This window comes from Sinohyriopsis cumingii, chromosome 7 (assembly GCF_028554795.1).
Source record: "Sinohyriopsis cumingii isolate HCF-2022 chromosome 7, ASM2855479v2, whole genome shotgun sequence".
Classification (NCBI taxonomy): Eukaryota; Metazoa; Mollusca; class Bivalvia; order Unionida; family Unionidae; genus Sinohyriopsis; species Sinohyriopsis cumingii.
Window position 1 is genome coordinate 131,791,995 of NC_142967.1, and position 12,631 is coordinate 131,804,625.

The 12,631-nt window shown below is 35.1% G+C and overlaps 2 protein-coding genes across 11 annotated transcripts in view; one reads left to right on the plus strand and one right to left on the minus strand.

Moving 5' to 3' along the window:
• LOC149796142 (protein polybromo-1-like) overlaps nt 1-12,631 on the plus strand; it is a 228,871-nt gene that overhangs the window by 25,950 nt on the left and 190,290 nt on the right. For all 10 annotated transcript variants that reach the window (XM_089966069.1, XM_089966068.1, XM_089966062.1 and 7 more), the window contains exon 6: nt 7,100-7,219. In XM_089966069.1, the coding sequence (XP_089822195.1) occupies nt 7,100-7,219 (120 nt within the window). The remainder of the gene's footprint in view (nt 1-7,099; nt 7,220-12,631) is intronic.
• LOC149796143 (uncharacterized) lies at nt 1,693-3,751 on the minus strand. The gene is made up of 3 exons (XM_089966205.1): nt 3,748-3,751; nt 2,442-2,612; nt 1,693-1,856 (listed from the first exon to the last, which is right to left on the minus strand). The coding sequence occupies exons 1-3, from the start codon at nt 3,749-3,751 to the stop codon at nt 1,693-1,695; spliced, it is 339 nt and encodes a 112-aa protein (XP_089822331.1).

Genomic DNA, 12,631 nt, shown 5'->3' on the forward strand with positions numbered 1-12,631 from the left:
GACTTACTATGTGTGACACACTTTGTCATATAAAAGAGGTTTTGTTATAATTATCTATGATGGTGGGGGGGATTACCTCCAAAATTCTGCACTAAAACATGCATATTTCATTAAGTTATTGTAATTGTATGCATGTATCTTTTGTCGGTCAGCTTGTTTTTGGACAGTCTTAGGGTCTTTCCTTCAGTAAGTATCAACCAGGGAAAAACTGATCTTTCTCGATAATTATGCAGTGCAGAATTTTACTGATCGTTGTCCTTTTTTTTGTAGGTTTGATTCAATATAATTGTGTACATGTATCCTTGGTAGGTGAGAGTGTCTTCTGACAGTCTTGTGGTAGCTTGCATCAGTGAAGATTAGAAAACATGACTAGAATGATGAATGTAGCACTTGCAAGCAGCCACTCAGAATAATGCAGAAGGAAAGTAACAAGTGCAAACTGCAACGTACTGTTTACATCACTGAAGAATACAATATACATGGATAGAATTATAAAAGTAGCTCTTGCAAGCAGACATTTACAATAATGCATCAATAAGAAAAGAAACTACAGGCATAGAATTTTGGCTGTAATCCCCCTCCATAAACACTAGCAGTCAAATGTCTTTAACCAAATGTGCTCCAAATCTTCATATTTTTAATTAAGATATATTTTGACTACATTTAAAAAGTTGTTATTCTTGATCATTTAAGAGTCCTTAAAGTCTTTTGCACTCTGGCATTCACTATTTTTTATTTCAAATAAATTTGCAGAAAGGCTTCATGTTAATGTTGTCTCCGATGAGTTTCATGAACAGATTTGGATCATATTTAGGGTCCTGCATGTAGATGTGGGAGCCCTATGGTCACTTTTTTTTTCTGTCCAAGTTTGCAAGCTACCATAGCTCAGCAACCCTTACAAAGAATATCAGACCTGCCAACCCTTAAAATTTGGCTGGAAGTCTTACAGAAATGACTCATAGTCTTCCAGAATAATAGCTAAAATTACAGAAATATGAATTAGATGGTAAAATCTACTGGACTTTCCATGTTTGATTTGAATCACTGTTTCATATTAGATTCAGTGGAGTTAATCAGATAATTACCTCAGGATTACCTCAGATACTTTAAACGGCACATATTTTTTGACACATAACATCTGCATGATCAAGCTGTTGCTTATATAATTTTCTAAAAATGGTGTCCAACAAGAGACACGCAAAATCAGAGGGACAATAAACCTCTTCAATGGTTTAAATAGCATGTAAGAATAAAAGAGTAATATTCAGAATTCTAAGGAAAAAAGAATGAAGGGCAATAACTGTGTTGACTTGAGTATGTCTTGTGTTAAGGGAAATGATTGCCATTGCCTTGTGAAATTTGAAACAAAGGTCAAGAATTATGTCATGTTAAAAGATAGCATGAACCTAGATCTTTGTCCTGTGTTCTGTTGTCAAGTTCTCGTCTCATTACAGTTTTAAGTTTGGCATTTGGAGGTAGATTATGCTTGTGCTTTGATGGAAAAAGGTCACAAGTTTGCACCCCATTGCAATGATTCATGACAGTTCTGGTATAGCTAAAGCTTTTTTCACAATAAGGTTGATTATGTGACCATAACAGCCAAATTGAGTCCACTGAAGTAAATCATAAGCCTTTATCTCATTGGCTGCATTATCAGTGACTCCATTTGGAGTTGGAAGACTCCAACGCCTCTTAGTGGCCAACAGGCTTTCTTTTGTTTTCCCCAGTGTGACTGCCTTCAACATTTCGTGTTTCTAACACAACACGTTTCGATTCCCACTCTTTGGATATAAAACATGCAGTCACTGTACTATAACTTTCCGTGTTTAATGAAGTCCATGCATTATGAGTAACAGCTATATCAAGAATATCATGTAGTTCCTCTTTCACTTTTTCTCAACCTGCTCTTTCTTCTCAGCTAGTTTGGAGGACACAGATATATGACCTGGAATTTCACAAACTACACAAACGATTTAAAATTTTAGATATTGGAATTCCATGAAACGTATTGATTCTCCAAACAACAGTCACCAGATGCATGTTCCATTATGTAGACAGCATATATATGTGGCAACTTCACGATTACAGCTCATTTATTTTATATTAGGGTGCTCCGTCACCTAATAATTGCATTTGTCGTTGCGGACTATATTTTTTTCCAAATTATCCTAAAAGCTTCCAACTATGGAGTACGGTTTTATATTTGGAAGTTAGGAAGGGTATAAATAGTTCAGCTCTACAGTAGTGGATCGGAAGGCTTGTATCATACTGTTTACACATTCCTACGATGTAAGACGTATCACATAATTTTTTGTGTGGTGTAAAACACAATTAGAATATTGTTCTTTTCTTAAAAGTATGTATTGGAGTACGTGTTTGCCAAACATGTAAAGAACCAAATGTATCCCCTCGTTGATTTTAATGAATATAGTTGGACCAGCCTTTATTTGCATACTCCTTTCTGCACAGTTTGCATACGACCTTCATCATATCTAAATTTGCCTTTGTCAGCTTGCATATGACATTCGTCGTATCTAAATTCACCTTTCTTGGTGGACCCTCCTGTACTTTGTAAAATCTGAAGTATGTCCAAACACGAGAATGAGCTTTTCCTACAGGATATGAATATATTTTTTGGGATCATTTTCATCCATGGTACATGTGTGATATTTAGCAGAGTTTTAAAAATTTTGTTTAGAATCCTTGATTTTCTAACCAACAAACAAGGGGAGGGAACTAGTCTGTGCTGCACCGTTGTCTCTCTTACTGTGCAAATAATTATGCAGTTTCACAATCAATTAGTGAATTGGTTCCCCCAACCAATTATCAATTATAATCGATAATTGGAACAACACTAAGAATTATGTCAGGTTGAGAGATTAGCATGAAGCTATTGAGCTTCATAAGGTTTGGAACTACAGTTTGTGAAACTATGTTAAGGTCTAAGTTGACTTAAAATTATTTTAGTTGAAGATAATGTTTACCGTTGATGCATCTGTCTTTGATTACACTTCATAGTTTTTAAATGCGTGTTTTCCAACTTGACAATATCAGTAAATGCACTTTACACTAACTGAAAATTTGTCTGACATAAGGAAAAAATATTTACTGTCTTACTGAGATCTTGTTACGGTTGGTGGGTCTGAAGGCTATCCATTATCAGTACATAACTTTGCTATGAATTGCTAGTAAATCATGGATAGTTCTTTTTAGTGAATATAGTAAAAGTCCAGATGATACTGCAGAGATTTTATTCAGATGAAGAAATTTTCTTATTAAATTTCAGTATTATTGACTAAAATAGCATGAGATTATAAAAGAAGAACAAGAATGTTTTTCGAGCAAGAAAAAACAACAATAGAAACCACATAAGATAAGGACCCATCAAGAACATAATAGTTCTCTTAGAAAATAAGTGGTCATTTGCCCAATATCTTTGAATCCTAGATTGAATCCTGACTTAATATCATCACATATGATGTTGCTTGTTACAGGCATACCACAAGATCTATTGAACATGCAGTTTGGTATCAAAGTTGTCTCATTCACTTAAATGTACATTTTATCTTGTGGCCCCTGGATTACTAGTCCTTTTGACTTTGGTTCCATGAGATAATATAACTAATATTTGGTGAATTTTGTTGGATTTCATCTGGATTTGTCATATGGCGTAAGAGTGTTGAGAATGCGAAAGAATTAAATTCCCAGCTTTTTTTATCATTTGCAGGAGTGATTGCCCTTGCTGACCCATGGTCCTCGTTAAGCTTTGCTGGGTTCTGAGCATTTCACAGCATCATTTACAGGAGTTATGGCTTCTGATTCCCTGTCCTTATTACTTAGTGACCAAGTGGTCTAAAGTGCTCTCTGTTACAGATCACTGCCATCTCACCTCTGTCTGCTTGGGATCGAGTCTCAGATTCGGCCAATGTGGGCATGTGAGAAAGCTTGCCAGTAGCTTCTTGAGGGTCGGTGGTTCTTTCCGGGCATTTCCCGGGTTCTTCCTCCACCATTAATACTGGCCGCCATGTATAACCTATCTTGTGTTGAAAAATGGCGTTAAACCCTACAACAACAACAACTTAGTCTCCACAACTAAACATTTTTAAGCTGTGATGGATTTCAAATAAATTTGATACACTACTTTATATTACTGTGACCAGCATCTTCCTTTTGAAAAATTATGGCCCCTGAATGCCCATCTTTAAAATTTCCAGCAGAAGCTCTTCTGTATCAGGCCCTGCTAAGTAAAGTGTTGTCAGTGGACTGTTTGAATTCTTGCATAGCTAATAGCCCTAGCTAACGATTAAAATTCTCTATTGGTCATGTCCAGAACATAATATGGGGCAGCCATTTGTTTATCATCCATCCATTAGCGCAAGTTTGTTATCACAACTTTTTATAAACTATTTGGAGGATTTCCATGAAACTTAACATACACAGTCTTCCCGTGTTCTCGTTAGTCCAGAAAGAAAATATTCCCATTTGATCATCCAATATGACCACCACAGTGTCTATTTTGAAAATCTTGATAGATATACATCTGAATGGAAGGTCAGCATGGGATTTTCAATAAAAGATTTCTTATGACATGGTACTGACATCCAATATGGTCACCACAGCAATCATCTTGAAAATCTTGTTATGGCTTCTCTTGAATGGATGGTCTTATCAACATGGGTTTTCAGTAAAAGACTTTTTATGATGTTTACTTGGTAATCCTGAATATTGTCATGGATTTTTCACCAGAAGATGCTCCTAAATGAAAATGGTGCCAATCTGTCCTCAAATGTGGCTGTCACAGTGAACGTGTTTTATTCTGAGTGGATACTGATATCAGTATCAGGTTTTCAATGAAAGTCTTCTAATTGTGTCCAGTTTGTTCTCAATGAAAATGACACAGATCTTGTATCCAATATGGCAGTCACATTGACTAAGTTGAAGAAAAAAGTCTTGTCACTCATTAATATCAGAAATGATTTCAGCATTAAGCAGTGGTAATATCCTGAATTCCTGGAAATTATTTTTGGACGGTAGAATGTCAGTCCCATTTAAAGATTCATGCTTTTATGATAGTATCCATGTGGCCTTTCAAAATTCTAGGATTCTTTTCATTTAATCCTGATATAGATTTATCTTGAAGCCTATCAAGATCATGCATGATGTCAGTTTTCAGATAAATGTTAACAAAAATATCGACTAATATGCTTGTATTAATGAATGAATGACTTCCCTGACCAGGTCAGTTACAATTTTAAGCCAGTTAACAAAAGGAAGAAAACCCCACTTAACAGAATTTGACCAAATTGACTTAATTCTTTACCTTCTGCAAGTACTTGCTGCCTTGGCTACTAAGCCTGGTTAGCAGCCTGCCTTCTAGCAGCAGTTTGTAGGCTGAACCCCAGAGCATCAAAATAGCTGCCTGAGTGAGAACTTCTTGAGTTATTTACATGCTGTCTACATTTTCTGTATCAATTTTGTCCCATGCAAACTATGTAATTTAATGAAAAATAAAATTTTAAACACTTACCAATGTTTTGTGCCACTCATTTCCACCAACAAGTACATATAATCCACAGGAATCAATGTTTATATTCACATATTTATAATAAAAAAATATATCTCAATATATGTGTTTAAAATGTATATTAGATTACTTTTCTCACCACTGTTTTGCACACCAATGTGTCCACTATTTTATTGCAGATTTGGTAATTTTTTATGAAACTGCCTGAAGCACGGAAAAAGAAATCTATTTCCCTTGCATTTTCTTCTAAAATAAATGCTGGCCCTGAAACTGCTGTAAAGTCGTCCACATTTACCGGTCTCACGTGTTCCGACCAGATTTGATTGTCTCGCATTTCAGATAAATCTGAAATGTCAGGTGTCGAAACAGGACTTATACTAATGTCCAATCCTTCATCTTGAATCTGGTTAAAATCAATATCATCACTTTCAAATCCTTCAAAACTTCCATCAGAATCGTCGTCGGAATACATGAATGTTGACATTTTGTTTTACTGTCACCATTGACCTCGTTTTCAATAGAATTTCCCGCTTATATGCTGTAAAACTACTAATAGAATACGTTCATCATTTTATGTAAGGACTATTTTCATTGACTAAATATTATAAAATAGAACGGATGTTTGTAATTTCATCCAATACAAAGCTTTAATATGAAACGTGTATATGCGTATCTAGGGTTTCCCAACCCTTGGCCGGAAATGCATGTATGAGCCAGCCGGGACAGAGAGAGTATTATTAGCAGCTTGTATATGCGTCTCTGGGGTTACAAGGCTATTTTTATGGTCGCATATATGCATTAGCAGAAGGTAAAGAGTTAAAAAAAAAGTCATGGCTTTCAGATTTATTCAGTGTTGCCAATCTGCCAGATATAACCACAGTTTATTACTTAACCCATTGAACAGAATTTTACTGAATTTGACATGAAGCATTTGTACATAAAGGTTTTTTAATTTTACACAAATTGTGCTGATTTGCTATCATTAATTGCGAACATTACTAAAAATAGAAATTCCTTTAAATGACTTTTTAAAAATCACACTTCAGATTTTGACTAAATTTGTCAGAAAGCATCCTTGAGTGATGGGCTTATAAGTTTCCACTGTCAATAAAACAAAAAACCAAATGAATTATACATTATCTCAAAAACAGCACAAAAGAATTTGACCCAATTTGTCTGGTAAAGGAGCCTTTCAGTTGGACAAATGATGCTAGTGTTTCTATCAAATATGGCTGAGATGCAAAACATTGAGAAACCTTAAATGGCAGAAGATGAAATTCCTACAGAAAGCATTTCACTGAATCCCATTTCTTGGCCAACTGCTTGTGCATTTGGCTAATAGATGGCTGTCAGCTTGGTAAGCTATCTCAGCCCTACTTAGTCCACTGGTTTAGATTTAAAATTAAGGTTAAAGTCTTTTCTTTTCTAGCTAAATAAGGCTGGAATTTAAGTACAAGTTAAAGAATTTGATGAATTTAAATCATTCTTTTGAAAGTATAATTGAAGTATAACTGTAAATGATGAGTAAACAGTTTAATTTTTTTCTTCTAAATATGATTGTTTTGATTATTACAGGATGATGAGGAGAGGAAAGATGATCCAGAAGACTTTGAGCAGCTGTTTGCAGCTGTTGTCACTGCTACTGAAGGAGATAGAGACATCAGCGAAGCTTTCCACCTTGTTCCTCCAAGAGAGGTAATAGTTCTATTTTCAAAGAGTTTAAATGACACTTTTCCAAAGATATCATGGATGCATCTATCCAAAACACTGGAAAATTCATGTGGTACTCGTGTAGCCACTTTAATCAGAAGGATTATTACTCTATTTCTTCTGTGCTTGGCTTGGTATTACTTTGTACTTCAGTACATCTCACATGATTTTTGTTTCTTCACATTGCTGTGGAGGTGGAGAATGTGTGGAAACGATTAAGAAAAAGCCCCTCAACTGTCTTTGCACAAGTTCTAATGGAGCTATAGTTTCTTCATGTAGAGAATAGTTGTGCACATCACACTTTCATAGTCTCATCTGACAATCACTGGAGTTAAGGTAGTGCTGATAATATGGGCTTGGTTTACTGTTTACAACCTCAGCAAACATGTAGTAAAGAGTTTGAGAGAGAGTGAGACCATATTAAGTTATCTACATTTATGCCCTTATAAATTAGGACTTTTTAAATTTTCCAGGTCATATTTTTGGAAACATTAAGATAATGCCAATTATATACAAACTTTATTAATGCAATATATTGCATGAGGCATCAAAACTTTAGTTTCTGTTTGTTTTTCTTTATGATCAGATAATTAAGGATAATTATATATTTAGAATACATGTAAATAAATCTTCACATGCAAAAGTGGGTGAAACCACTGCTTGTTATTCATAGGAGAAACTTGATTGCAAAATGACAGAAGCTTGATGAAAGTCTAACTAATTGTATTATAAGTATTTTGGAAATATATTAATTGCATAAGAGAAATTTTTATGGTCACTGAAACTGCATGTATACATGTCTTCAGCAGTTGTGAGCATGCAGTTTTCACCCCCAAACCATGTAAAAATTGTGTACAGTGCATGAGGAACTTGAATATGCAGCCACACAAGTTTGTTATTCCCACTCCTAAACTGCTTTGAGGAATATCATGAATATTTCTACAGCTATTCCAAGGTCTAGTTGATACTAAATGGTAGTGATGCTGCTCAGACATCTAGTATGTCTACCACATGATCCATCTTGAAAATCCTATCTCCACTTCTGAATCGAAAGTCATCTCGACATGTGGCTTTCACTAGAAGACTTATGATGTCTTATTGGTTCTAAATGAAAATGGTTCCATTCAGACATCCAGTATGGCAAGACAGTGACAGTTTTGAAAATCTTGTAATGTCTACTTCTCCTGAATGGATCTTCATATCAACTTGGAGTTTTCACTAAAAGACTATTTATGATATCAGGTTTATCCTAAATGAAATGGTGCCTATCTTTCATCCTCTGTGATCACCATGGCATCCATCTTGTTATTGCTACAGCTATTGCACCTAAATAGAAAGTCATATTGACAAAGAATTTTCACAAAAAGATTTCTTATGGAGTCTGGTTGGTCCTGATTGAAAACAATGCTCATATTATATCCAATATTGCCACCTTGGTGGCCATCTTGAAAATCTTTTATCACTACTCATCCCAGATGGAAAGTCATATCATGATTAGGTTTTCACCAAAAAATGTTTCATGTCTAGTTAGCCATACATGAAAATAGTGCTGATCTGATTCCAATATGGCCACCACAATAGCCATCTTGCATATCATCTTGTTGCTGTTACTTCTAATAAAGTCATATTGACAAGGGATTTTTAACAGAAGACTTCTTATGGTGCCTAGTTGGTCCTAAGTGTAACTGGTGCCAGTTGCGCATCAAATATGATGGCTGTCTTGAAAATAATTTTTATTGCTATTGACCTAGGATTTTCACTAGAGACTTGATGTTTAGTTGGTATCTAGTGAATGATCTTTTTTCCATTATGACCACTACAGGAATTAATTTGAAAGTTTTATTGTTGCTGAAAACTGTCAGAGAATGTTTTTACTCTCAGCATTTAAATAAAAGAAACTGTTTTGAATTCCTGGAATATCAAACCCATTGAATGGTTCCTGTCTCGTTTGCAGAATTTTAAAGTACACATGATTTGATGCATGTTTGGTTTGGTTTGTTGGCAGAGTTGGATGTTTTTTCTAAGGCATCACTCCCTTATGTTATGGGCCAATTGTACCATCATGGTTATTTAAAGCATTGACAGTTTGCTGCTGTGGTGTGTACATGGACAAGGCACTTTGCATATTTCTTTGTACAAGAAACATGAACAAATTCAAGTTTTAATGTTGGGTATAGGTCAAATGACCCACAGGACAGTAGCTTAGTTACACATCTTTCCTCTAAATAAGTAAACTAAGTCAGTATTGACTTAACACCAAAAAGGGTGAGATTGATTTTGATTTTTGATACTGATGTCTCTCTTTAGAAAAAAAATGCAACCAAGCAAGCTATTATTGATGGTGGGAGGTGTTTCTCATTCTTTGTTGAGAAACAAAATGTGTGAGAGAGAGGAGAGGAGAGAGAGATTAGTTCAGTTTAATTATGGACAGTCATCAAACTTCCACTGCCGATTGCTGGTCTATAATTTGAGCTAGTAAATATGATTCTGCAAGTAAGATGACTGTAATATAAATGGCACCTTGTCCAGGTTGGGATCTGAAGTTAGCTTCCATATTTGATCCTACGTCTTGTCAGTATTTTTAACTGTTGACAGTGACTACTGCCTTAATTTATAACATACACTGGAGTGGGGTCCCAGTACATATAAAGTAGGCCCAATTGCATCAGAATCTAGCAAACTCCATGGATTGTATTACACAGCTGTGTGAGCATGGGCTGTTGGCGTTACAAACCATTATTACTTAAGGTCTAAACAGATGATTTGGATTTCAGTTTGAATTCTGAAGAGAATCCAAAAGGATGTGCCGCTTGTCAAGTGAGTGCACAAGTTAAATCAGATTTATTTCCAAAAAGTACACACATAAAAGTGTCATTGATATCATTTTCCACTGATTATGATTCAGAGTTGTTAGGCTATTGTTCCTGAAACTGAATTAGGAATGAACATAAATTTTGATGCAAGTAATAACTGCAGATAGAACCTGAGCATAGAAGCAGACAAAACTGTTCTAACTCACGTAAGTTGAAGATACAAGGCTACCTTTTCTATTGTCCATGTATGTAATCAATATCATTTTATATCAGATTGTAAATCATTCTGATACTGGTTTTTCCATGGGTAGTTTTCATGTGATGGCTATTCAGATATCCATGATGACTACCAGCCCCCTCTGTGGTGGAGGTGCAGAACACCTGTTTGCTGATTCACCTTGGTTATTTGCTTTGCATTTGCCTTTCACTGCAGAGTGAGCTTAGTGATTAAATGAACCACTGTGATGAGTGGAGAAAAAAAAAATCATGTGATCTGTACTGTTACTTCTTGGCAAAAATGATACTGTTTTCTGTATTTTTCTTCAGTGGACATGAAAGGCAGACAGAGAAGGCCTCTCAGTCTGCATTTCTGTTTATCTGCTTCATGCACATTCTAGCATCCACATGTACAGAGTTTAGCATCTTTGCATTTTATCTTTTTCTTTCTCTTCAGTTATTTGTCTTTACACTTTTAGAACTTAGATTCTAATTGGCACCCCATAACCATTTTGTGCAAAGGTGCCATTAAAAGAGTCCATGCCAATTGTGTTAGGTGGATGGTATGGTCAAAATAAGCATGTCTGTAAATGGCTAGAGAAAACTATACATGTTTTTATCACCAGTTAAGGGAGGACTTTACACTCTAAAGTTTTTGGGGAAGTGGACATACACTAGGCTACATTTCTTTTAAATTATTGTGGCAAATGGCTGCCATGAGTTTGTGGAAGCATACTAAATTGTTTGAATTGCAGTTATCACATTATTTAATGTTAGGTGTGAAAATCTAAGAACAGAATCAACTGATTTAAGTGAAATTGTTTTTATAAATATTGTATATACCTTCAATATGCAGACATATTAGGTTGAACATGAACAGTGTTAAAATGAACTTTTTACGATTCTGAACACAATGTGGACACTCAGGTGGACTGTGTCTCTTGCATAGACAACAGGTAAAACCTTGTGCTATAAAACATTTGTGAAAGTATGCTCTTTGTTCTATGTTCATTCTATTGCTCTGATATAAACATTGAGAGAATTACTGGTTAAGGTATTTAAAGTCTGGATACAGCATACCCATTATAAGATGTCATTTGAACAGGTAATATAAACTTGGGTCTGCGTTTGCAGTTATGTACATTTTCTGTTGAGTGGGAAAAATTTTGAGGAGTACCAGGTAAAGGTACATTTCAGTATCTGATAAAGGTAAAAATTAAATTTTTGACCCAAGTCTAGTTGAGACCTAAGAACCTCCTACACATACCAGCCAGCTTCCATGGAATTTGCCATTTTCATTCTTGATTATATTCTACCCAAGAAAATATTGGACTTTTTGAAGGGATGCAGTTTATGTACCATATCTTGACCACATCTGAATGATTTTACATGTCTTACCTTTATGTTTTATATACCTTTTACAGAATTTTAGTATTTTTCCTTCTATATTTATTCTAGTTGTGCTTCTTTTTCATATTTATTTGGAAGGGTTTATCTTCTTTACCTTTTTTGTGCAATTCTTCATTTTTACATATTTAAAATTTTACCTTTACTTGGTACCATTTAACCACTTTTGTGCTGAGGTACTAGAGACAGACATACCTACCTTCCTGTTTATGGCATTTGAATGATTTGGAATAGGTATCCCACTGGCTTGCTTTCATGATTTTTGTTTCATTCCAACCAAATTGATTGTAAAGCTTCACTTTAACGAATTTTCAGATGAATCTGGTGATGAGTAGATTTTTACTCTTTCTTAACAGAGTTATAGTCCCTGTTAAGTCATCCTAGTGGCTTGTGAACTCTCTTAGCATTCATAGCTTTTGTTCAATATCAAGTCAGATATTTTGTGCGAAGCTTTTGCTCAAGATCTTGGTTGAGTTTTTAGATGACAAGATTTTGGTTCCAATTGAATTATGGCTTGCGATAGACTTGGAATAGCCATTCCACTGGGATGTAAACACCTAACATTCAATTGTTCTATTTGATTTGAACCAGCTTGACTGTAGGTTGTTACAAGATCTCAGATGACTTCTAAAAAGTTTCGATTTTTGGCAATATTTTACTGAGTTGTGACCTTTGGACAACATTGGCATCTCACTGGTTACATTCTTTTTGCTTACCTGGTCATTATATTGAGCAAGTGAGTTTATGTTGTGGCCCTGTGTCCATTGTTTGTAATCAGTCATTTGTCAACATTTGCATATTCACGGTAGGCAATGATTTTGAAATGAGTTTGATCAGGCTTGGAATATAGGTTTATATCATCAGCATCTCAAACAAGTTTGTACATGAGCAAGATCTAGGCATATTAATGTGGTGATTTTATATCTGATTGGCTGTGTTTGTTACCATGCAGGAGATAGTA

What these genes read in the sequence shown, in the direction of transcription:
- LOC149796143 (XM_089966205.1), bottom strand. An exon ending in AAAGGAGTATGCAAATAAAG is followed by an intron (nt 1,857 to 2,441) that starts GCTGGTCCAACT and finishes TTCTTGATATAG; the next exon opens with CTGTTACTCATAATGCATGG.